Consider the following 27,973-nt stretch of genomic DNA (forward strand, 5'->3'; position numbering starts at 1 on the left):
AACCTCACACTAACTAAACGAATTCTCGAAGCAGCAAAATTTGATTGCTTTTTTTCCTAATCGAATTACTTGAGTTAATCGATTAATCGTTGCAGCACCACATGATATATTTTGGAGGGACCGTTTCAAATAAACGTTTTCACAATTTCACAAAGTCTGCATGGCACAAATGCTTACGTTATTATTCGCTAACGAAGTGGCAGTGTATTATCAAGATTTACAGATATCAGTTATAACTGCCATTTTTCCTGTTTAATTTTCACGAAAGTCCCCTGCCCCTTTTATTTTTTCTCAAGAAATAAATTAGAATCTATATAAAATAGAATAACAATAAAATTTAAAAAAAGATTGTTATGTCTTCAAATATATATAAAATATTGACTGCGGGCTTGGAGCGATCCAAAATCTGGTACACCTCTTCATTTTTCCCCAATAAATTCTGAAGACATTTTTTTAACAATTTCCTATGGTGCCATCAAAATATAAGATGATGCCAATATCTTAACTCGTTTGACGGCAATAGGCATCCAGTCCATTTTGACTCAAAGGGCTGGTAGCAATCATTTGATCTTGGCGTGGATTGGACGCAAGGGCGTAGGTTTGGTCTCAACATTGGTACGGACGATATTACCGTCATGCACATAATGCAAACAATGATCCAAATAGGGGACGACTAGCTTGACTTCGTTGTTCCTTGTGGAGGCTGGCCAGACCGTAGTAGTTTTAACGGTTAGCAAGTTTAATGTTATGCTAACTCTGATGCAGGTTGGACTTTCAGTAGCAAAATTTGTGGTGTTTCCCCCACCTCCACAACATTGACATTGTTTTACATGACTTACAGTGGCTGCTGCTGGACGAAAAAAAAAAACTTGTAATATTCCTCTTCTCCGAAGGGGGCGGAGGAGACGGCATTTTGTCAACATGAATCTGTTGGGGTTGTGGAGTATGTCTGTGTGTGTCTTTGTAGCGGGACGGGGTGCTTCAAGTCATCAGCCAACCAAACGTTTGTTTGAGGGGGAAAAAAATTGAGCGGCACATTCAGCAAGTGAAAAGGGATAAATGTCAGTTTGAACATAATCAAAATAATTCACTTAACAATGGTAGGGTCTATTCTATCCTTATAACATATGGTAAGACAATAACATATGGTAATCTAAATTACCTAAATATCTGAATTCTTTATATAATGAAATGAAGATGCTTAAAAGTTGGTGGGGACAATTTGGCTACGCGCATACTGCGTGAATCCGATTTTTTCGTGTTTTTCCGACTCGAGTGAGGCATGAACTTGACGGTCTGAACGTGACAAGTCGCATAGAACTGGACCATTTCAAATCCGATCTGGGTCACTTTCGTATGTGGTTCAAATCCGATCTCGGCCACATTTTTCCAGACTGTCGCGGCGGTCTGTACTGTCCAGTGTCTCAAATTGGAATTAATGTCGCAATTACGTCATCAAAAAGCGAGAGAGACGCCACGGTAGCGGTGCACCTGTGCGTTATTAGCGCCTAGCTTGCCTTGAACACGGCTTTTTAGGAAGAGTCGGACTTGACAACAGTCATAAAAAAATAAAAATGGGTTGAGGATAAGCCTGAGAATGATCGGTTTTCTGTCTGCTCCATATAAGCAATATTTCAACATTGCTTACACGGCCGAGAGTCGGGGCAAACTGCGCTATGTGTGTGTGACATGCATGGACAGTGCGTGGATGCTATCGATCCATATACTTTGAATATAAACCTAAACTGGGACTATTTATGTCTGTTATTTGTGTCTTTTCAAAAAACAAAATGATATCCCTGGAATGACGGATGACAGCCAGCATGTGCGGTCATTTGTTTTGATGCTTCTGCGCATGCGGGTCGTCTTGCTCAGTGCGTGTCGGACTGCGAATTAGTGCGCATGCGTAATACTTGAATGGTCTCAATGGACAAAGGCAGTCTGAACGGGCACGCCCAAAAAACAGATATGACAAAAAATCAGATTTGTGCATTAAGACCTGTAGTATGAACGTAGCCTTAGTGCATCCTGAAAAGTTGGTAGTGTTAAGTCCCTACCGTCCATTGGGACGGAATCAAGGGCATACCTTGATTGGACGTCTATTGCCGTCAGTGGCTCAATGCTAGCCATACAAATTCAAATGGATTTGAAGTCAATTGTAGTGACGGAAATAAGACACTCAAAGAAGCATTTGGACAATTCGTTTGCTCACCGATTCAGTTGTCGATATGTCAATGAGGCAAATGATTGCGGCAAACGATGTCCATCACTGTCAAGTGCATTTAATTATTACTGTATTGAAAACAAGAAAATGCGCTCTGAATGAAGAGATACATTATAGTTGAAACCTCTTTTAATAGAGTAAAAATGAAAACTTAAATTACAGTTTTACCGTTCCAACCTCATAGCACTAAACCACCAAGTGCTTGTTTATTACTGCAAGTCTTTTTTCCTACAGTATTATGAATTCTAAGATACAAATGTAGTTTCAAACATCACAAAGGCAAATTAGAATACAAAACTCCCTATCGTCAAGGCATTTTAAGCGTGTCATGCTCTGATTTTATCATGACATCAGCGTAACAGTCAATCTTATGGTTTTGTGGCGGTGATGTCGTCGCCCGTCTTGGCCCGTTTGGAATCTGGAGGCTGGCAGAGGGGATCGCTGGGAGGAGAAGGGCGTGCTAAAGGAAAACGAAAGAGGAGAGTTAACTACGTGACAGCAGAAAACCAATTTGATTTGTTCGCCCTTTATAATAGCCCTTTCCCACTGGCCAAAAAACCTGTGTCAACCCACGAACAATCGGCTTTTGGTGGCAGTGGGAAAGGTGCAGCGACCCGTGTCAATCAACCCGCGAAGCGACCCGCGTTAAAATCACCTCGGCTCTGATCGTCATGCAGTGTGAAAGCAAAACCCCGGGTCAACAGTCAACACCCTAATCTACGTGGTGACGTAGGCTCTTCCGTGATGCGTCATAACAATACGCCCCACAACCGTAGTTACGTCGATGCGTATACGTCGATCAAACCAAAATTCACGTCGCCTACGTTGCCTCAGCACAAGCAGAGTGTTGATGTTCTGCATTTTGACCATTTTGAGGGGAGTAAAAAGCATGCAAACAGAGAACACAAACGGAAAGGAGGCTTCCATGTTGCTCTGCATTGTTTACTTCCTTGAACTGAATGAATTCAGTCGCATTTGTCGACGCGCATCTTAGCATGGTGACGTTACGTAACCTTACGCACGGCTGAGGAGGGGTGGGGGGTTAGACGGGTGGAAAGGAAAAAAAAAAGACACGGCTTTCAATGGGAAAGGTGCCAAATGCCAATTGCTAGAGGGTTGCATCGGCTTGGAAAAAATGCACGTTGACCCACTAGTTTCAGTGGGAAAGGGGCATAAGTGACTATTTCTGTGGAGGTAGATTTGTGTCTATTATTCAATCGGAAAAAAAAAAAATTGCTTCAATCAAAATATACTGTATATTTTCAATCAAAGAAAAAGTCACTTCAATCAAAAAAAAATGTCTTTGAATGCAAAAATAAATTTGAAACTCAAAAAAATGTATTTGTAAACTTTTCTTTGATTAATTTTTTTTTTTTTAAGATTTTTTTTTGATTGAAACTTTTTTGATTGAAGTAATGTAGTTTTGCTTTTGGACCACATTTTGGCTAGGACATTTGTTTATTTATTCAATCCCCCAAAAAAAGTTGCTTCAATCAAAATGTATGTTTTCAATCAAAGAAAAAGTCACTTCAATCAAAAAAAAAAAAAATGTCTTTGAATGCAAAAATAAATTTGAAACTCAAAAAAATGTATTTAGAAACTTTTCTTTGATTAATTTTTTTATTTTTTTTTATTTAAGTTTTTTTTGTTTGAGACTTTTTTGATTGAAGTAATGTAGTTTTGCTTTTGGACCACATTTTGGCTAGGACATTTGTGTATTTATTCAATCGGGAAAAAAAAAAGTTGCTTCAATCAAAATATGTATTTTCAATCAAAGAAAAAGTCATTTCAATTAAAAAAAAATGTCTGTGAATGTAAAAATAAATTTGAAACTCAAAAAAATGTATTTGGAAACTTTTCTTTGATTAAATATATATAAATTTTTTATGTAAGTTTTTTTTTTTTGATTGAAACTTTTTTGATTGAAGTAATGTAGTTTTGCTTTTGGACCACATTTTGGCTAGGACATTTGTGTCTTTATTCAATCAAAAAATAAGTTGCTTCAAAAAAAAAAAAAATATATATATATATATGTATATATTTTCAAAAGAAAAATCACTTCAATCAAAAATAAAAACATTTCAATCATAGAAAAAAGCTTTTGAATGCAAAAAAAAATTAAATATTTAAAACTCAGAAATTCGCATTTGAACACACTGCCAAAATGTGGTCCAAACGCAAAACTACATTACTTCAATCAAAAAAGTTTCAATAAAAAAAAAAAAAAAAAAACTTAAATAAAAAAATTAAAAATTAAAAAATTAATCAAAGAAAAGTTTCCAAATACATTTTTTTGAGTTTCAAATTTATTTTTGCATTCAAAGACAATTTTTTTTGGATTGAAGTGACTTTTTCCAATTAAAAAAAAACAACAACTTAAATTTAAAAAAAAAAACTTCAAAGAAAAATAGTTTCAAATTTATTTTTGCATTCAAACACTTTTTTTTTTTTTTTTAAATTAAAGTGACTTTTTCTTTGATTGAAAATATATATTTTGATTGAAGCAACTTTTTTTTTTGATTGAATAATAAAGACACAAATCTACCTCCATATATTTCTGGTAATAGAAAAAAAATACCCTATAAAAAACTGACCTTTATATGTGGATGTGAAATATAGGGTCGTGTAGGCCACAACATTAACATTTGGTGGGGGTCTACATGACCCCAAAAGGGATGTTTACATAGGTGGACACCATGTCTCATTTTTTATTCTATATATATTAGTCAAATGTTTTTATTTTTTTAAATGAATAATTGAAATCATAAACTGATAAAATATTTTTTCCCCCCCAAAAAGTTATTTTTAGTATTTAACTCTATGACAACAATAGATCTCTAATTCATTTAAACTAGGAGGAATGCTCAGGGTTTTTTTTCTCTCCAACATCTAAATATTATATACTTCAATTTGCTGGTGACCAGTTCAGGGTGTACCCTGCCTGCATGACCCTCATGAGAGTAATGGTACAGATGATGAGTGAATGAATTAATGAATGAATGAAGGATTTACTTATTTTAATTATTTTCAAACTTCAATAAAAAGTGTTTTTTTAAATGAATTTTAATTCATAAATTAAAAAAAAAAGATATTTTTCCTTAATAAAATGAATGAATGACTTATTCCCTGCCATTGACATTCCTAGACATCCAATTCATTTAAACTGGGAGGACTAGTAGGCTCATTCTTCACTGACAGTGTTAGACGTCCAATTCATCTTGACTGACTCAGTCAAAATGGACTGAACGTCCAACACTGTCAATAGCAGCCAATGAGTGCTCTAAAAAGGGTTAACAACCCCAGACTGACCATGTTTAGCCTTTTCAGTGGAAGCTGGAGAGCGGTGAGGCAAACTGGCCACATTTGATCCAACAGGAGTCAGACATACTCGCCTGGGAACAAAAAGAATTTGTTACAAAAGTCCATTTGTGCTCACCCTTTTCACTTATTCATAAGCAAAATGTTAACACCAGAGTTACAATTATAACAGTTAGCTGAGAAAGACAGGTTACAAGTTCTACATTTAAATACAAATGCTTCCACAGACACGCTATTGTCTGCTGGCAGCCTGCCGAATGATTATTCGAGAGTCAGCAGGGGGTCCAACGAACACTCCAAAATCAGAAGTGTCTTTGTTCTGAACTGAGCGCTCCAAACAGCAGCCAAAACACAGCAATTGAGGTTCCATTCCTCTATTTTGACAACACCGATTACTCACTTAACGCATTTTACAATAATGTGGATTTTATGTAGAAAAAAAAGTTAGAAAATCAGATTGCAGATGCTTGTTTGTAAATTTGTTGCAGAATCATGTTTCAGTCCATTCGGTGCCGTTGACGGCAATAGATGCCTCAAGCTATTATTTTGATAGTTGATCAAGCTCAGAATATACAGTGGGGCAAATAAGTATTTAGTCAACCACTAATTGTGCAAGTTCTCCCACTTGAAAATATTAGAGAGGCCTGTAATTGTCAACATGGGTAAACCTCAACCATGAGAGACAGAATGACGAAAAAAACAAACAGAAAATCACATTGTTCGATTTTTAAAGAATATATTTGCAAATCATGGTGGAAAATAAGTATTTGGTCAATACCAAAAGTTCATCTCAATACTTTGTTATGTACCCTTTGTTGGCAATAACGGAGGCCAAACGTTTTCTGTAACTTTTCACAAGCTTTTCACACACTGTTGCTGGTATTTTGGCCCATTCCTCCATGCAGATCTCCTCTAGAGCAGTGATGTTTTGGGGCTGTCGTTGGGCAACACGGACTTTCAACTCCCTCCGGAGATTTTCTATGGGGTTGAGATCTGGAGACTGGCTAGGCCACTCCAGGACCTTGAAATGCTTCTTACGAAGCCACTCCTTTGTTGCCCTGGCTGCGTGTTTGGGATCATTGTCATGCTGAAAGACCCAGCCACGTCTCATCTTCAATGCCCTTGCTGATGGAAGGAGATTTTCACTCAAAATCTCTCGATACGTGGCCCCATTCATATTTTCCTTTACACAGATCAGTCTTCCTGGTCCCTTTGCAGAAAAACAGCCCCAAAGCATGACGTTTCCACCCCCACGCTTCACGGTGGGTATGGTGTTCTTCGGATGCAATTCAGTGTTCTTTCTCCTCCAGACACGAGAACCTGTGTTTCTACCAAAAAGTTCTATTTTGGTTTCATCTGACCATAACACATTCTCCCAGTCCTCTTTTGGATCATCCAAATGCTCTCTAGCGAACCGCAGACGGGCCTGGAAGTGTACTTTCTTCAGCAGGGGGACACGCCTTTGTTACTGTGGTCCCAGCTCTCTGTAGGTCATTCACTAGGTCCCCCGTATGGTTCTGGGATTTTTGCTCACCGTTTTTGTTATCATTTTGACGCCACTGGGTGAGATCTTGCATGGAGCCCCAGATCAAGGGAGATTGTCAGTGGTCTTGTATGTCTTCCATTTTCTAATAATTGCTCCCACAGTTGATTTCTTTACACCAAGCGTTTTACCTATTGCAGATTCAGTCTTCCCAGCCTGGTGCAGGTCTACAATTTTGTCTCTGGTGTCCTTCGACAGCTCTTTGGTCTTGGCCATAGTGGAGTTTGGAGTGTGACTGACTGAGATTGTGGACAGGTGTCTTTTATACCGATAATGAGTTAAAACAGGTGCCATTAATACAGGTAACGAGTGGAGCCTCGCTGGAAGAACTTAGACCTCTTTGACAGCCAGAAATCTTATTTGTAGGTGACCAAATACTTATTTTCCAGTCTAATTTGGAAATAAATTCTTTAAAAATCAAACAATGTGATTTTCAGTTTTTTTTCCCCACTTTCTGTCTCTCATGGTTGAGGTTTACCCATGTTGACAATTACAGGCCTCTCTAATATTTTCAAGTAGGAGAAATTGGTGGTAGACTACATACTTATTTGCCCCACTGTATCTGATGAGTCGACTATTTAGCTTAATGCGATATGAAAAGGTTTGGGCACCCCTGATAATTTTACATAAGTTTTTCTTTTACAGATCATCGGTTGTATGATCAGCAATGTTAGCTAAATATATAACACTTGTCCAAAACGTTCAGCACCAGCTTGCTTATATTTCCATTCAAAATAATGACGTTCGTAGACTTGTTTGTAGCAGCTATTGTGAGAACTAAACGTAGGAATGGACGAGAAATACACTGCAGTAAAGTACAATACAGTAGAACGCACTGCTGAGGCCTACTGGACTTTGGGCATGTAAAATCTAAGAATTAAAATGAAAACTGACATAGAACTTTAATTAAATCAAACAACTGCAAATCGATAATCCTTTGTAATCAAAATTATTATGGTTTAGTTAGATATAAATATCGTACTATACTAAAGGTGAGACAAAATATCGAAATGGTGATATATCGTGATACTTTGACTCCCAAAAGGTTATCGATATGCGCATACCAAGAATCAAGACATCGTTTTAAAAAGGTGTCAATGTTAAAATAAATAAATAAGGATCCAACAAGTTGCTACCAAAATCTTCCGCCATAATATTATCTCCGTTAACTCTATAGCTGCCATTGACAGCGCTCGACAGCCAATCCATTATGACCGGGAAGCGCGAATGAATGTTCGTTCGTTCGAAACCAGAGTATTCGCAGTCACTCTTTCCAATTTTCGCGGCATTTACAGGCCACTTTCTGTTCATTTTAGGGCATTTACAGGTCACTTCCTGTTGAGTTTGAGTCACTGCCTATTTGTGCCATGGTCACTTCCTGTTCTGCAACCCAAAATCAAGAGGAACTGACCTTGAAATGCCTCAAAATATACAGGGAGTGACTGAAAATCAACAGGTAATGACAGCATTGGCTGCCATTAATGGATATAGAAGTGGGTGGGGCCTGTTTGAAGTGGGAGGGGTTAATTTGCTGCCACCCTCCCGACTCAAATGGATTGGACGACTACTAGTGATAAACCCTGAGCAGGAGGATGAAGGAGGATTGTTTTTTCTGTTGATTAGTTGTTTTGTGGAATGATTTACTGACCAATGCATCGATAATTGTTGTTTCGCCATATTGGGAGATCATCGTTCTCGTGAGCTTTTTATCGCAAATCATATTGTATTGTGAGGTACCAAGATGTTCCCACCCCTAGTCAACTCTCGCCTCTGGGGTAATTTTTACTCCAATGGTCGGCCAGTATAACATTTCGGAAGTTATAAAATTCTATATTTTAACATTATTTAAGTCACACCATGAATCGGAGGTTCATCCAAGTTATGAAAAATTGTGCGACTTATAGTCTGGAAAATACGGCATTTATGTTTGCCTCCAATTCTATAATGCAGGGGTGCTCACAATTTTTTGCTCCAAGACCTACTTTTCTGGGAGAAAACCGCCAGTGAGCTACCTTCTTGTGTGCATGTGTGTGTGGATCGGTGCCTAGAATGCTTAGCAGCAATGTGTGTCGCGAGCTACTAATGAAATGGCCAGTTTTTTTTATTCAATACTTTAATTCAATCAATTAAACTGCATTTGTTTATAGGCAAGTGCCGGTCTGATATTTTGACGGTATGATAACCTTAAGCCAAAATCTCACGGTTTCACTGTATTGCAATTACAGCTCTAAAATGTGTTACTTTGAGGTATCTGGGTTTAAGAAAAAAAAACTTTTTTCCATTGAACCAGATTTTTATATTTCAAAACATGTTAGCAAATTGGAACATAAGTAGAATGTTAAGTTAAAATAAAAAAATATATATACAGTATATTCTAAATAAAATTTAATGCAGTGCTTTAGGTGAGCCTAAACTCAAATTTCCACATTGTTACCATCAGAACAAAAACAATTGAATAACTTCTCATAAAAAGCACGTGTGTATGACTCGTATAATGTTTACATGAAACACACACACTCTTTCTCAACACAGACAGTTGCCAGGGAGAATAAAACACTACGTTTTACCACCGCTAGACACACGCTGGAATTAACTCTCGTAGCTAATGGGAAACATTCACGACAGTGTTTACTATCCTTTAACTTTGTATAAATGTGAAATCATACTGGATGTATTGCCTCCTCGGCAGCCACCCTCCGCAAACATGTTTTACATGTCTGTTGGCCCTACTCCTCTAAGCTACAGCCGTCTGTAACTGTTCTGTAGCCGAAGTATTCCCATACCAGCGATTTCATTTTCTTTGACGGGGGTGGAAAGTTAAGGAGTTTCACCTCCTCCAGCCATCGTGTAGCACAACTGACTCACTGACACTGAGCAACAACCGGTGGGGGAGGGTTGAGCCTTGCAGCTGCAAGTGAGGGATTTCTCCATGCATTTTTGGGACATAAAAAATTGCTAATATCTTAGGGGGGGTTATGACGGAAAACTTTTGCCATTTCGAAACCTTGATGTTTTCATACCACGGTACACCTTGAACCGGTAATCGGCACGTCTATTTGTATAGCATTGCAAAGCACCTACAAAGGTCAGCAGCAATATTACACAACAAAACATGATTAACCCTTAAGCCTATGAAGCTTTTTTTGTGTTCCAATCGACTGGTAGATCGCAATCGATGTAATGAGCACCCCTGCTTGAATGTACTGTATATACCATATTGGCCCGAATATAAGACGGTGTTTTTTGCATTGAAATAAGACTGAAAAAGAGGGGGTCGTCTTATATTCACGGTCTAGACATTATACCCATTTACGACGCTAGATGGCGCCAGATATCATTGAAGCAATGTTCTGTCAGGACAGATCTCAGCTACTCTCCCCATTCATGACGCTAGATGGCGCCAGATATCATTGAAGCGATGTTCTTTAACGACAGATCTCACCCTCAAGTTTAACCAGTTTGCATTATTTTATTGCAATGTTTTTCCTTATTCAGATTTGTTTCAAGACTACAGTTACAGTTAGACTTCACTTTGAATGTTAATATAGTTATTGCAATTTTGTTGTTTTATCACAATAGATTGGTTTATTTACATTTCAAAAACCAGAAGCCATTCATTTACGAATGTGATTGCACTTTAGTTTACATATTTCAATGCTCAGATATTCAGATTTAAATGAGGCAAATGAAAATGCTTTTTCTCTCAAATATATTGTTATAATCATTTGTTTCAGATGTACTGTAAATATTTTCTGTATAAAAATTAATTTGGTGTTCAAAAAGTCTTTTTCCAAACTTGAGTCTTGAAAAGAGGGGATCGGCTTATAATCAGGGCTGTCTTATATTCGGGCCAGTACGGTATGTTAAATGCAAATGTAGGCATCAAAATGTTAAAGAGGAAAAAGTGGCAGTTTATAGTCCGAAAATTACGATAATTGTGATAACCCTAATGGCAGCTAAGAAATTAACACTACCTCGGAGTGGGTCCTTTTGACGTCACCGAACTTTTCGGGGTAGTAGGCAAATTGGTGCTGTTGAGGACCTTGGGTGTAGTGGGAGAAAGCGGGGTGAGGCGAGGTTGAGGAGTGACCGGTGCACCGGTGCTCCCTGGCGTCAGCGTTTGAGCTGTGGACTGAGGTGGACTTTTTGGAGTACTGGGCTTCCCCCAAGACTCCAGGGTTTTGAGGGTAATCTTTCGAGGCTTGGCCTTGGTCGTCTTCTCCTCCAGGGTCCTCATATTGGACGGTGTGGGAGCGGAAGCCGAGCAAGGCGCCCGGGACACCGGGGACGAGGTGCGTCCCGCCACCGGTGTCTTTTTGCCTTTTTTGTCGGCGACACTGCTAGGAGTGAAGGTTTCCAGAGCGGGAGGCTCCTTTAGTGGTGTTCCCAACTCCCCGGGAGAGAAGGAGAGAAAAGAGCAGTAGCCATCGGTGGAGGAGACTGCCAAAAAAGAACCATCGCCAGACCTGTGTAAAAGGGAGGCAATTAATGGAGTAAGGTAGTAAAATGTTTTTGAACTACTTGTCACAACTTTTTCTGTCCCCTTGAACCCTTAATGTTTTGTACAATAGTTCCAAAATTGTTCAAAAATCCTCTGAGGCTAAACCAAACTACTATTTCAGCATCAATTTAACAGTTAATAACAGTAAATAAAATACTCAAGTTCCCATTCTGTATCAGCAGCTTTATACTACATTCAATTCATTTCATGTTGTGAATCAACCGTTAAAGTTGTCAAAATTGCTCCCGTTATTCCATAATTTCCCTTCCGTCTACTTTTGACATGTCAAAGTTTTAAAACTGTTTCATCATTTAAAGATATTCAAGTCAAGATTTTGCTGATTTAGGAGTGTTTTAGATAAAAAGTTATAAAGGTTCGCCACTACAGAGCCTTCGAGAGAAGTCTACTGCTTTAAAATGGCGGCTGTTTACTAACACCGGCAAGTCTGTCATTTCTTATCTCGTTATCTAACACATGTTCTAAAGCTGCTGTCGTCTGTCTTTTTGCATCTAGTTCAACATATATGTGATATCTACCGTCACCTTATGTGGCTGTATGTTTGTAGCAACTAGCAATTGGGCGTTGTTTGTAGCGGCTGTCGGCCTCAGTCAGGTATTATTGTTTTTTGTTTTTTTTTTATCTAGCGGCATGAGTTGAACATGATATTTACTCTTGGTCCGTTCCTCATTGCGCCCCAAGACCGCGCTGACTGTGTTTTAGTTCCACTTTACCTGGAATAATTCAATAATTGGATGTTTGCGAATCGTTCTCGAATCTTCCGTGACCGAATCGCAAATAATCTAAGAATCAGAAATTTTGCACGCCTGTAGTAAACACTAAGGGTGTAACGGTACATATATTTGTATTGAACCGTTTCGGTACGTGGTGCTCAGTTCGGAACGGAGGCGTACCGAACGAGTTTCTGACGTAATGTAACCCTTACTTTTCGAGGCTGTGAGTCGATCGGGTTATAGTTTCTTTGTGTAGATTATATTTACTCCGTCTTCTCTACTATAATGAGGACCAACACGATAGGACAGTATAACCCAGAAACATCAACGGCGCGACAACGTGGCCGCCGCGAGAACGCAGTGAAACGCAGGCGTTAAGAGTCAATCAGCCAATGCACACCAGTTGCAGTGCGGCCGCGTGTTAGACGCGATAAAGAAATAAATAACTGACTCTTTGATCTGGGGGTGGAATGTTAAGTATTTAGTTTCTTTGATATGGGGTGGGAACTAAAGTTCACTGCCGCGAGTTGACAGGGGCACTATTAAGCGTTACATCGGCTTATGATCTGATGAACACTACTAGAGTACAGACAACTTTTCAGTACCTCTGATTAAGATCAACAAGGAAACATCTCTAGTGCATAGTGCATCGAAGAATTTAAGCTGAACTAATTTCCTCTGGAGTAAAGCGGCCAATGAGGTAATTTAGTTTGTGTTATTTGTTAGTTTGCGTAAATTGACTTAGCTTCTGTTAGTGTGGTTATGTATTCATGTTGTTGTATGTTTCTGTGTGAATATAATTTGACTTCATGTATATATTTATTTTTGCTGTATGAAAATGATCTGACTTAATGTATATATTTGTCTGAACTGACTTTAATGTATATTTTTATCTGTATTGTTCAGTTCTCACGGCATTGTCACCGCATTGTCAAGGCAAATCAAGGCATTGTCAAGGCAAATCAAGTTCTGTGATTAAAGCCCGTAAAAGAGAAACTGCTTGGTTCGTGAACGGCAGAGTTTATTATTTGACGCGAGACGCGACCCTCCTGCGTCAATACTACTACCGGTAGCTAGGATCGGGCAGACAGGAAGTCACTCGTGTATAAATACGGTGGATCCGGTCGATTTTCCAACTAATATGCAATCTTAACCCACTTTTTCAGTCCATCAGATCTTTTCAGTGGTAGATCGGGGCACAGTTGACTTGTCTTTGTTGATTTACTGCTGTCTTCTCTGCTATAACATTAACCAACACGGCCCCGTGTTCAATACAAAACCCTCCTACCACAACAAAACAAGTAGGAACTAATATTCACATAGGAAATAAAGTTATACAACATAAAATATACAATATAAATGAATACATCACATTTGTAAAATATAAACACATAATAAAATAAATAATGGCCCATTTAAATAAAATAAACTGAAGTGAGCTAAAACACCTGTAATTAAATAATAAGAATAATACAGATCCTGCTTAGTGCTTACACAAATAAATTTATTAATTTCTGTGTGGCGCTTTAACTTGAGAAAATCCACCAATAAAGCTTTTGAAAACAGTTCATAAGAAAGAAAAAAAAACGATTCATTGAGGCATTTCATTTGTAAAATACATGTTAAAATCTGTCATTGCGATTGCTTTTCTCTTTAGCACAGGACTTCTTTTTTCGTCTTTCAGAAAGAAAGCTGACCAATACGCAGGGTCTGAAAGGCAAATTGTTGTTGGATTATCTTAAAATACCCGCTACTTTTTGAGCAGAATTCTAGCTTTGTAAAGGCTAATGTTCCTATTGTTGAAAGCATAAAGGTGTGTAATAAACAACTAGCACATTTTTATTTTGCATTTTGTTTTCTTACTGTACCGAAAATAAACCGAACCGTGACGTCAAAACCGAGGTACGTACCGAACCGAGATTTTTGTGTGCCGTTACACCCCTAGTAAACACTGTCAAACATTTCCCACCAGCTGCGAGAGTCAACTCCAGCGTGTTTAGTGTGTCTAGTGGTGGTAAAACGTGTTTTATTCCTCTGGCAACTGTCTGTGTTGAGAAAGAGAGTGTGTGTATATTGTAAACATTATACGAGTCATACTCACATACTTTTTATGGAAAATAATTGGAGTATTTTTGTTCTGATGGTAATGATGTTGAGCTGTGGGTTTAGCCTCACCTAAAGGACTGCATTTATTTTAATTTTATTTCTAATATTTTTAGTTATTTTTTTGTTATTTTTCTAAAATTATTTTAACTTAACATCATACTTACAGTATGTTCCAATTTGCTAACGTTTTGAAACATAAAAATCCTGCTCAAAGGATTTTTTTAACCAGATATCTCAAAGTAACACATTTTAGAGATTTAATTGCAATTCCGTGATATTTTTGCTATAGGTTATCATACCGTCAGAATTTCATACCGGCACATGCCTAGTGCGCTCTATCGTGCTGAATTGACGATAAATGTGTTCCATTTCATTACCATGTCAAGTCGCTAAGAGTGTGGTAGTGAATGTTAGACACCAGGCCGAACGGGAGCGCCTGCTGTGTGTCGTACAGGAAAATGGAGTCCTCGGAGGCCACTGCAAACACCATTCGGTATGGTAGCTTGAATAAATTGGGAAAGGGCTGGGAGGAACCATCTGCAATTGGAAAAGGGAAAAAAAAAGTTTTACAAGAAAAAAATGGGGAATTATTAATTGATAGGAAATTCTGAGAGGCATTCTTGCCTTCTGCCTTTTTGGTTCTCAGCTCAAAGTAAATGGGACAACAGCGCACAGCTAGAGTGGCCTTAGTTGGACATGGTAAGTGGGCAATTGGCCTAAAAGACAAAAAACATCATGAACCCTTTATAGGGTACTCATTGATAGCGGTACACATCCCATCTATTTTGACTTAATTGGCTATGTCAAAAGTTACCTCTTCAGGCCCTTCCTACTAAAGATGTATGTTGTATTAATTATTGTTTCCCCGACCTCCACACATCCAGCTGTCAAGGTGAGAATTTTACAGTTAACACCTCAAATGCTCTTACTTAAGGATTTCATTATAAAAAAGAAGCTACTCAAGTACCCGGAGCGAGTAAAAAGGAGCCATCCGGTGTGAAAGAAAGACGTCGGAAGAAAGACCTCATGCTGTCGTCGTGGAACATGCGGTGCTGCTTGACCTAAACGGATAGGGGATATATGAGGCTACACACCTCGATTTTAAATGCTCCGTGTGTACTAACCTCTCCGTCGACAGGTGAGCCAGAGCTCATTTTGCTGACGCAGAAGGCTTTCTTCTTGGAGTGAGTGCTATAAACACGCATAACTCTGGAAAAAAGCAAAGACAAGTGACGCAAATGGCTGTCAATTAAACGGACCAGGCCATTATGACCTTCTAAGTACCTGTCACAACTGAGAGTGGCAACGTATTGGCCTAGTGGATCCCAGGTCACACCCTGCACATAGCTCTTGTGGTCATTAAGGATGCACAGTTTCTGTCCTGAAAAAGGAAAACGTCATTGAAAAAAAAAAAGTTCATTTTGTGGGATAGCGCACTCGTCCACAAACCTTTGTTGATGTCCCACATGATAGCGGTGTTGTCTACAGAACCAGACACCATAAAGCTCCCATCACGGGTCCAACATATATCGTACACATCCTCAATGTGGCCCCTAAAAATATGGAACCACATACAAACAGCTGAGCAGGCTGGGTTTTCACCCCGCTAGTGCTATACAATATGACGATAAGAATCGCCAAAACAATATAAAACTATCAACATTTTGCATGTCTATCGTCATTATCTCATGTCATTACCTATTTTTGTTGACTTGTTATATTGATGCCGTAGTAGTGCCACCAATCGGCCTTAAATTGTCCTAATCTCTACTCCATAGTTACCCAATTAGTTACCCATTCCCTCCGTATGCGAGTAGGGCTGCATCTATCGAATATTTTAGTAATCGAGTATTCTACTGATAATTCAAACGATTAATCGAGTAATCGGATAAAACCTTTTTGAAGGTAAAAAGCAATTATAAATATACATGCGCAAACCGGGGGGGTTGGGGGGGGGGGAATAATATATTAATAATATATATATAATAAGATAATATACAGTGGGGAGAACAAGTATTTGATACACTCACAATGGGAAAACCCATTGGCAGTGTATCAAATACTTGTTCTCCCCACTGTATATATACATATATATATAATAAATACAAAAATAAAGCAACAAATTCACTGCTTTCACTCAAAAAAACTTAAGATCTTATATATATATATTTAATAAAAAAAAATTCTTACCTAAAAACGTCATTATGCTTGATAACACACATAACTTAAAAGTAGGGCTGCGGCTGTCGATTATTTTGTTGTCGATTAATCGATGAACTAGTTTGTTTGAATAATCGGATAAGGAACATTAAAAAATTAAAATACCTGAGCTGAGTCTCAAACGGTATGGAAAAAAAAAAAAAAAAAAAGAGGATCTATGTACAACAAAAGAAAAATTGGCTAACTTACATAGCAAAAGTCAGAAAGCTTAAATGCTATAAAATGCTAACATTATTTATTTATCTATTTATTTATTTTTACAATGCTCTCAACAAATGGTTCAGACACATATTCCTAAGGACGGCTAAATATACCTATGAGCTAAATTATGAAAAAACATTAGTTCAAACAAAAACTTAGCTTATGTTGGTCTTAACAGGGAGCAGCTGGATTCAGCCATGTGAAATGAGGCAGACTAGAGGGCAGTGTGTCCACCCAAATCAATAAAACTAAAGGCAAACACTTTCGAACCGAAACAAACCATTACAACACCACTTTAATTAAACGAATACTCGAAACAGCAAAATTTAATTCGAATCTTTTTTTCTAATCGAATACTCGAGTTAATCTATTAATCGTTGCAGCACTATATGCGAGTAATGCATGCATAATAAGTGAAAATAGCAACTTACATAATCCGCACAGAACACAGACAACGCAATACAGTGATATTGAAAATCCGCTAAGTAGAGGCGGAGCATAGACTCCATTATCAGTTGACGAGACAGCTCCTACAGACATTGAGCCACGGATTCCCGTAGGGGGTCGGGCCAGGCAGAGCGTCGCGTTAGCTTCCACTGCGATAAACTCAAACACGCTGCCATCTAATGCCGGATTTAGGTGGAAACAGGACAAATGTTTTAGTGCATACAAGCAGGCAGCAGTGTCTTAAGAGTGATTTTGTCAATGATTCAAGATAATTATTATATGAAATAGGACCATGCATGCACTTTGAAACGTGGGGAAAAAAATGGAAAAAATGAGCGTAACTTTAGCGTGAAATATTTACATAATCTGAATTATAAATGGGTTAGGGTTATTTTGCTTTTAACCAAGAATCAAACCAAGACTGTTTTACGATCTATAGAAATTCTAGGATTTGAGCATTTCTTTAAAAGGATTTTCAATTTAAAAAGCTCTTTGTTTTGTGATGCCCGCCATGTTGGATTTTGTATCTATACACAATAATATAGTTTTACATTTAAATAATCAGGTAATTTTCAGCCAACTGCCCGTTTTTTGGAGAAAAAAATAGTACCGTAGTTTTCCGACTATAGACCCTACCCACCGACGTCACAAAACCACGTGCTCGCTGTATGGTTCCGCCCACTTGTCCGTCATTTTGTCTCTGTATTAGCATTGGTTTCAATTGATCGAGGAATTTAAAATGCATTTCATGGCAGACCCGGTGCTTTCTGATGCCGTAAACTCACTGGATGTGTTGCATAAAAGGCGTTATGTGGAAAAGCTTCGTTCTATACAGTCGCCAGATCCATATTTGATGCCCAAATCGATGTTTTTCGACCCACTGTCTTCGCCCTGTCTGCCTGACATCTGCTACGCTGATATTTACAATTATCTTGTCCACACAAAATCAGCCTATTCTCACGAAAATTTGAAAAACTTCAAGAGCTTGGAGGCTTATAAATACTTCGTTGCTGGTTGGGTGAAACAGGTCCTCGTCCACGAAAATTCGGCAGGAATCTATCTTGTGCTTGGAAAGGTGAGTTACGAAATTTTCAATTCAAAATCTTTTGTTATTGCTAACATCCACTGTCAAGTCTAATGTATTTCATGTCGTTTGTCAATGGAGTTAAGGCTTTTAATGTTTATATGGTTTAGCGATAGCACTCTCCCTACATACATACGTGTATGTTGTCGGCGATTAGCCTAGCAATGATCTTAATTGTGGTTATTTGTCAGCCCAAAACCCTCTAAGTATATCTTAAATGCATCTTACCGGATATAAAATGACTACTACATAGTCTGTGGTGATTTTTTGGTGCCCAGTTTTCACGTCGAATTGCAGCCGTCCATTTCGCTCTCCTCTTTGGATCCCTCGGAATACGGTAAAACTTCAAGTCTCTCCTTCCATCTTCTCTGTTAGTGCAACCAACAGCCACACACGCCTTCACCATTTTGATTATTAATGTTAAGGAGCAGAAAAACACGCCGTAAATAGGAGGAATGTACGTAGCCGTAACAGGTTAACACTATGTTTTGACGGACAATTGGGCGGTACCATTCAGGAGAGCGAAGTTGTGACGTCACGTGGGTAGGGCCTATAAGGCGCACCTGACTATAGGCCACCACCACCAAATTTGACACGAAAACAGCATTTGTTTATAGATAAGCCGCACTGGACTAAAAGGCGCAGGTGTCCTCATTGTATTATGGGATAGTTACACCAAAATATGTTAACCGGTAACACTTCATTTGACAACGACATCATAAGACTGTCATAGACCAAATGAACCACCATAAAGCTTGGAACCAGTGGGCTGCAAAGCTTAATTTGGCCATCACTGCTCCCTTGGGGGAGACAGTCAATCTCTGCTGCCACCTGCTGTCAACATTGTTGTCGTCCAACATGCCTCCTGGCATGCATTGCTGCGCTACAGATGTAAATAACAACCAAATTCACGTTCTGTGCTAATTATTTCTTAAGTTACTGTTCATGTTGTTCCATTAATTGATAGTTATGGTATTTGGTAACACTTTGTTTGAGAGTGGAACCATAAGACTATCATAAGACAATAATAATTATGATATGACACTGTCATTAGCATTAATGAATGCTTATAACAGATGTAATTTAGTGTCATGCGACAAATTATCCCACTTTTGAATGGATGTAAAAGATCCGTGCTGGACATAAATGGAGTTTGTGGCATAACATGCCGGATGATACTTATTGACATCCGGCATAAGCATTCAGTAATGTCCATGATAGTGTCATGTCATAGTTATTAATGTCTTATGACACCGCTGTCAAATAAAGTATAACGTATTAACCAAAATAAATCAACAAATAAGATAAGGAGGATTCCAAATGAGGGGGGGGGGGGGGGGGGGGGCGGAGTTGGCTTATAGTCCGAAAATTACGGTAATTTAGATACTTCTGCGTCCATACCAAAAAAAAAAAAAAATCTGCTTTTACGATTTTTTTTAAAATGAGTTTTATTTTATGTAACATTTCAGTCTAAAAATGACGAGGGCCAGATAGCCGGCAAGACGTGCTGAGGCAATAGTGACATCGGAATTCAACCTAAATACATTGTGATTGTAATTCGAAAAATGCAAAATCTGCTTTTGTTGAGTAAAATAACAGGATTCTGCATGCTCTCCTCATGTATTAAGTTTCTGATGTAAAAATTGAGTGATTAATTAGCTGTTGAAAACATGTCAAAATTGCATTAAATTAAATAATAAAATAAAATCAAAGTCGCTATCTCGGGCAAAAATGTATATGCTAAATATTGCTATTGATCCCGAAAATACAGATGATTATCTCTGCATTTGGTGAGTTTTGTGCATCTAGCGTCAAATCTGAGAATTTTATAGCCATTTTAAATTTTGTTATACTTATGTAAAAAATAATCGGGATTTTATTTGGGAACGACTTTGAAGTTTTTGTTGCTGCTACTCATGGAGACTCATACTGTATATGCCTAAGGGAGGAGCCCGTTTTGGTTTTAGGTCGCTAGCGCCTTCGGTTTTGAAAATATATCAATTTTAGTATTTTGAAAAAAGCCCCCCTACGGAGCGACTCCATGCCCTGTTTACAGTCAACTGATAGTGAAGTCTATGGGCAGAGCTTATTAACCTTTAAAAAAAAAAAATTGGGGGGGGGGGGGGGGGGGGATCAATCTATTCAAATTTTACAGCATTGGAAAGAGATACAAATAAGACACACACAAAAAAAAACTTATACGTACATATATTTTGTTTTTCAAGCACTGCAAATGTAATGATTACGATATGAGATATAAAAGAAAACAATGATTTGTACACGTATACAATATACAAAATACTGTATTCATTTTTTTAAACTGAAAAAATGGACTGAGGGCGCGGAATATGCCATAACAGGGTGTTTCATATCGTTTTGGCGATATACTTTGTCATACATACAGCACTAGCGAGAATGAATGTTGCCCTATTTTAATACCTGAGCGTCTTCACGACGGACCAACTCTCTTTATTGAGCTGAGCATCTTCTTCCTCTTGGAACACAGGCGGTTGTTCTGGCTCCTTGTTGTCATTCAGCTTCCACAGCAGAATTGCTGCGTCTGAAACCAAGGCACATTACTCATGACATCGAAGGCCGCAAAAAATCTAGTACCGGACATACCGTCTCCTCCGGAAGCTAAATGCTCTCCATTGGGGCTGAAGCGCACCACGTTGACGCCCTTTGTGTGTCTGGACAGATTAGATAGAAATTCCACGACCGCCTTTCCGTCTGGGCCCATGTCCACTCGCCATAGCTGCGTCAAACCAGGCACCAATTAATGTGCAGCTGAAGTAGGGTTGGCGGATTAATTAATTGGCTGCCATTGACAGCGATGGACGTCCAATCGCTGCCATCCCGCACAGTTCACGTCTATAGCCATCAATGACAGCCATTAGGTTGCCTTATAATTTCCACTAACAACATGGCTGAACACAGAAAGAAGAAGGGTTACAAATGGGCTTTGCGAGCTTCAGCTTTACCAAGTTTTTAAGTCAGGGTGTCACGATGGATTATCAAGTAAATCGACAACTATTCATGATGATTAAGTCCTTTTATTGAGACTCCTAAAAGTTTAATTTGTTTTTTTTCCCCCTCTGTTTTGAATGAAAAGAAAACTTATTTTGCTTTAGAAAACAATGCTACAGTTACCTTCAGTATAGGTAGTCCCCTGGTTACGAATGAGTCCGTTCCTATGGTAAATGGTGTTATACTTATATAGCGCTTTTCCACCTTTCAAGGCGCTCAAAGCGCTTTACACTATCTCGCCATCCACCTACTGGTGACGCAGCACCAGGAGCAATGTGGGGTTCAGTGTCTTGCTCAAGGACACCACTGAGCCACGCCACCCCTCCTCCTATGCTGGTGATTTAACCCGAATTTTCGCGCAAGTCGGAATGAACCCTTTAAGTACCTCTAAATACAAAATAACTGTCCAAAAACATGTATTATTTGTCGTATTATTGGATCAAGCAAAAAAATAAGATACTGTGAGGTATATTGTGTTAAATATCGTTATTTTAAATTACTATTCGGGATTTAAAAAAAATAAAAAATATTCGGGCTTGACTCGCGAATTAGTCGCTTTGCTGAGAGAAAAAGGCACTGTGGATAGAGTAGGGAGGCGAGAGAGGCGGGATATTACCTGTGGTTGCATAATATTCATTGTCCAACTATTCTCAGCTAATCCTATTGGGTTCCAATGCGCATTTCATTCTAAAATGATTGTAAATCCAGAGTTACATACTGTAACATGAATTTCTTTCTACATGAGCTGATGAGTCAAAAATTGGTGATGAAGTGACAATCAAAACAATAATTTGCGGCAGCCCTGTTATGAATAATGCCATTTTTATACGCTTTATCGATATAATAAATGAACACTTTAACTCAAATTCAAAGTTTCCATAGTAAATCAATTGACATTTCAGACTTTTTATGACTGCTTGAAACAGAATTTCACGTCAGTTCCAGAGCAAACGGCACAGCTAATATGTGACTCATACAGTTGTGGTCAAAAGTTTACATACACTTGTGAAGAACATAATGTCATGGCTCTCTTGAGTTTCCAGTTATTTCTACAACTCTGATTTTTCTCTGATAGAGTGATTGGAACAGATACTTCTTTGTCACAAAAAATATTCATGAAGTTTGGTTCTTTTATGACTTTATTATGGGTGAACAGAAAAAAGTGATCAAATCTGCTGGGTCAAAAATATACATACAGCAGCGCTAATATTTGGTAACATGTCCCTTGGCCATTTTCACTTCAATAGGGAATGGGACGTACTACGTCATTGTTTGGACCCGCCTCCATGCTGGCAATATAATTCACTTCCGGGTCGGCAGAGTCAATGCGGATTGTAACGTGTGGTAGTGCTAAGCTAACTCTTTCGGTGTTTTAGAAAGAAAATATGGGTGCTTATTGTTGCGTTACCGGGTGCAACAGCGTCTCCTACGACAAAAAAAGGGGTTAGGAAAAATGGACTCACTTTTCACCGTTTTCCTGCATGGAGGACCAAATATCAGATCACGAAGGTACGACGGATGGCTGGATTGCAGCGGTTCGTCGGAAAAGCATTTCTTATGATCATATTTCTGCTGGAATGAGAGTGTATTCCCCTCATCTCTACTCTTGTAAGTTGAACGATTTATCCGTTTTGGTTTCAATACGTTTTTTGTTTTTTTCTTTACTGTTGTGTAAATCTGCCTCGGTAGCAATGCTAATCTACTCCTCCTCATCACCTACCTGTTGTGTTACTAGGAAAACCTGCATATGAAATGCTGACAACACATCCCGATTGGTCACCATATCTCTTCTTGGGTTATTCTGAGGTCAAGCGCACCACATCGGAGCGTTGAGAGGTTGGAAAGGTGAAGAGTGCACGCTGAAACTTCAGTTTGCTCTGCTCTTACAAACACGATCCCAAGTGTTATGAAAAGTCAATAAAATATGAATACCAAAACATGACTTGAACAACTTCTTGACAAACTGCTTGTTGTTTACTTCAGGTCTTCATAATAAACAGGTGTAATAATTACAAAGTCAGGTGACTTAATTTTGTTATTCTATTTGGAATATGCATTGACAATTTTTGGACAGTGTTGTAGACAAGAACTGGGACTGATAAGTTGCAATAGATTTATTTCAAGTAATGCAATTTCTCCAATACGATATTTGAATTGACAGTTTAAAATCTTTAAATTAGTGCAAACAAGGCCCACCCTCTGACGGTGGCAGCAAATATTATATAATTATAAGTAATACACAAATACAAGATCACAATAAACGTGTCTTTGTCAAAGCAGTTTAAAACACTATTTACTGGCCTTGGGTAAATTGCCAGACAGGATAAATATGTGCTTTAAAGTTCTTGCATTTCCATTTTAAGTATTGCAAGTACTAGTCTCCAACACAGTATTTGAACTGACAGTTTAAAATCATTTTAGTACAAAATGGCCCACACTCTGGCAGGGGGCAGCAAATATTATAATACATAATACATTATAAAAAGCTATATACTATATAAATACAAGATCACAACAAAACCTGTATTTTTCAAAGCAGTTAAAAAACATCCAGTGGCCTTAGGTAAATAAACGTGTATAAATATGTACTTTACAGTTCTTGCATTTCTATTTTAGGTATTGCAACTTTTCCAACACTATTTGAATTGACAGTCTAAAGTCTACATTATTGCAAATAAGAATATTATAAATTAAAAATAATAATAGAATATATAAATTCAACATTACAATGAAACGTGTCTTTGTCAAAGTGGTTAAAAAAAACGTCACTGGCCATAGTTAAATAGCCAGGCAGAATAAATATGTGCATTAAAGTTCTTGCATTTTCACAAGTTAAAAGCCCGCAGTTCATCGACGAGAAGGGCAGACCCAGATGGCGTCTGCTGCAGGGGCTTGTTTGAGTCCGACACAGGACAAATGGAACCACTCCATTGAACAAATTTTCTTTGTCAAATGATCCAAGAAGAGAGATGGTGACCAATCGGGATGTGTTGTCAGCAGGTTTACCTAGGAACACAACAGGTAGGTGAGTCGTAGTAGGCGAGCAATGCTACCGAGGCAGATTTACACAACGGTGTAAAAAAACAAAAACGTATTGAAACCAAAAGTGGATAAATCGTTCAACTTACAAGAGTAGAGATGACAGGAACACACTCTCATTCCAGCAGAAATATGATCATAAGAAATGCTTTTCCGACGAACCGCTGCAATCCAGCCATCCGTCGTACCTTCGTGATCTGATATTTGGTCCTCCATGCAGGAAAACGGTGAAAAGTGAGTCCATTTTTCCTCACCCCTTTTTTTGTCGTAGGAGACGCTGTTGCACCCGGTAACGCAACAATAAAGCACCCATATTTTCTTTCTAAAACACCGAAAGAGTTAGCTTAGCACTATCACACGTTACAATCCGCATTGACTCTGCCGGCCCGGAAGTGAATTATATTGCCAGCATGGAGGCGGGTCCAAACAATGACGTAGTACGTCCCATTCCCTATTAGGCGCTTTTGGTAGCCATCCACAAGCTTCTGGCAAGCTTCTGGTTGGATCCTTGACCACTCCTCTTGACAGAATTGGTGCAGTTCAGTTAAATTTGATGGCTTTCTGACATGGACTTGTTTCTTCAGCATTGTCCACAAGTTCTCAATGGGACTTTGGGATGGCCATTCAAAAACCTTAATTCTAGCCTGATTTAGCCATTCCATTACCACTTTTGATGTGTGTTTGGGGTCATTGTCCTGTTGGAACACCCAACTGCGCCCAAGACCCAATCGTCGGGCTGATGACGTTAGGTTATCTTGAAGAATTTGAAGGTAATCATCCTTCTTCATTATCCTATTTACTCTCTGTAAAGCACCAGTTCCATTGGTAGCAGAACAGCCCCACAGCATAATACTACCACCACCGTGCTTGACGGTAGGCATGGTGTATACTTGGGGTTAAAGGCCTCACCTTTTCTCCTCCAAACATATTGCTGGGCATTGTGGCCAAACAGCTCGATTTTTGTTTCGTCTGACCACAGAACTTTCCTCCAGAAGGTCTTATCTTTGTCCATGTGATCAGCAGCAAACTTCAGTCGAGCCTTAAGGTGCCGCTTTTGGAGCAAGGGCTTCCTTCTTGCACCGCAGCCTCTCAGTCCATGGAGATGCAAAACACGCTTGACTGTGGACACTGACACCTGTGTTCCAGCAGCTTCTAATTCTTGGCAGATCTGCTTTTTGGTGATTCTCGGTTGAATCTTCACCCTCCTGACCAATTTTCTCTCAGCAGCAGGTGATAGATTGCGTTTTCTTCCTGATCTTGGCAGTGACAAAACAGTGCCATGCACTTTATACTTACAAACAATTGTTTGCACTGTTGCTCTTGGGACCTGCAGCTGCTTTGAAATGGCTCCAAGTGACTTTCCTGACTTGTTCAAGTCAATAATCACTCACAAGAAATTACTAATTCGTGTTGCTGTATGTATATTTTTGACCCAGCAGATTTGATCACATTTTCTGTTAACCCATAATAAAGTCATAAAAGAACCAAACTTCATGAAATTTTTGTTGTGACAAAGAAATATCTGTTCCAATCACTCTATCGGAGAAAAATCAGAGTTGTAGAAATAACTGGAAACTCAAGAGAGCCATGACATTATGTTCTTCACAAGTGTATGTAAACTTTTGACCACAACTGTATGTTCATTTGCATCAACAAGACTAAATTTTCAAGCCTGATTGGACATTTGTCGGACAAAACTGAGAGAAAAATACAATGAAATGAATTGAAGAACTACAACACGAAATTCCATGGCACTTTATCAATATTAGTACAGTACTTTTAACACTTTAAGACAACACGGTAACCTTGACATTTGATTTTTATAAGGTGGGAATAATATACATGTTATTTTCAGGTGATATCGCTCAGTCTTTGTACAACCTGAAAACAGAAAATGACGTTTTCTTCTCACCCTGACGGTTGTATCCACGCCTGCTGTGGCCAAGCGATGAGTGCATCCATCGGAACCGTGCTGGAAGTCCAGACTGTAGACTGGCTCCTTGTTGTGCCAGGCAATCTCACAAGTTACAACCTTCATTTTACTACACCGACCTGTGCGAGGGAAGCCATTTTAGTCTCATAGCAGTTTTCAAAAACAAGACGAACAGCTATTAAAACAACTCTTAGGCGTGGAAATACATAACATTAAATACTTGTACAATCATTTTGCACTCACCGAAATGCAAATAAACGACGTTTTAATTGATGTATTCTCCCTTTCTGTCGCTCCGCTGTTGAGTGCGAGAAACTTCCCGCGTTTAGGACTGTTCAAAACTTCCGGTCCAGTAGTTGTTGATGATTGGACAAAAAAGGCGGAAGAGGCGGTGATGGAGGGAATGTGCTGCGCCATTGGACAAGATGCGCATGCGTGCGTCTACAGACGAAAATGCAAATTACTTCCACTGCAAAGAGTTAAGGCATCAGATTAGAACAAACAAACAAAAAAATAATAAAGTTGTTGATTGTATGTGAATTGTTCATCCCATGTTTGTGCATTAGTATTTGTTGCTAAAAATTATATTAAAAAAAAAAAAAGTTAAGGCGTCAGCATCTACCCCCCCCAAATTTAATCTTTTTGTTTATTTTTTTCAACCCCTGGCATATTGTATTGTTCTTTGTAATTTTGTGTAAATTGTTATAGTTTTTTGTTGTGGTTGTAGTTCTCGTTATGTCTGCCTTGTATGTGTGAATTAATTGTTGTTTTATTGTTCAATTTAAAATAAATAAATAAATAAAAATCACCTTTCATTTAGACTATTACTCCATACCATACAGTAAATCGTCTTTTTTTTTTTTTTTACACATATTCCTCAGTTGTTGTTGTTTTTTTTATGTTTATTTTTTAACATGAATTTTCACAGATATTTGATTAGTAAATGTTATGAAATTTAAAAAAAAAATGTGTATTTGGGGGTCGTATTTCTGTTTTTATTCGTTTTGATAGTTTATTTTGTTTTCATTAACATTTTAATAACTCATTGCCTGCCTTTGATGGCGATAGACATCCAAATAATTTAATCTGGGAGGAATGCTCATGTTTTAGTGCCTTTTACGGTGTTAGATGTCCAATCGAATCGCTACAAGCCCTACTAGTGAAAATGGATTGGACGTCTAGCGCCGTCGGGACAACAGTCCTTTAATAAAGTTATTGTAGCAATAACATTTACTACCGTTAGATGGCAGTATGACCTTGGCATTTTTCTTGGAACAAGACAGCTGTACATTCATAGCTTCAAAAGTACACGTATAATATAAAAATAAAAATACATAAAAAGTTTTATGAATCGTATTTTTCTTTCCTTTCTCCAAATTCAAGCGCTATATGATTATATAATTCTTATTCCAATCTTGGATGCATAAGTGGGTCCAAAATGAATCAGTCGCGTTGTTTTCTTGAATTACAATGCACATAATAATTGATTACAACCTCTTTAAAGGTAAGATTTTAAATAACATCTCAGTTAATACATGAACAATTTTTACAATTCAACAGAAGCGAGTTTTATCCAATAATTTATTAACTTGTACCATG

At 38.3% G+C, this 27,973-nt stretch overlaps 1 protein-coding gene across 1 annotated transcript; it reads right to left on the reverse strand.

The window, feature by feature from the left end:
* Positions 1-2,335: 2,335 nt before the first annotated feature.
* On the reverse strand, positions 2,336-26,744 carry chaf1b (chromatin assembly factor 1, subunit B). The gene is made up of 14 exons (XM_057852584.1): positions 26,618-26,744; positions 26,354-26,493; positions 20,998-21,130; positions 20,815-20,935; positions 15,873-15,976; positions 15,708-15,804; positions 15,548-15,632; positions 15,391-15,484; positions 15,238-15,307; positions 15,048-15,139; positions 14,801-14,960; positions 11,060-11,551; positions 5,534-5,616; positions 2,336-2,684 (listed from the first exon to the last, which is right to left on the reverse strand). Exons 2-14 carry the CDS (start codon positions 26,477-26,479, stop codon positions 2,593-2,595), a joined length of 1,749 nt encoding a protein of 582 aa, XP_057708567.1. The 5' UTR covers positions 26,480-26,493; positions 26,618-26,744; the 3' UTR covers positions 2,336-2,592.
* Between the last annotated feature and the right edge of the window lie 1,229 nt (positions 26,745-27,973).

The sequence above is a fragment of the Corythoichthys intestinalis genome, chromosome 12 (assembly GCF_030265065.1).
Source record: "Corythoichthys intestinalis isolate RoL2023-P3 chromosome 12, ASM3026506v1, whole genome shotgun sequence".
Lineage (NCBI taxonomy): Eukaryota > Metazoa > Chordata > Actinopteri > Syngnathiformes > Syngnathidae > Corythoichthys > Corythoichthys intestinalis.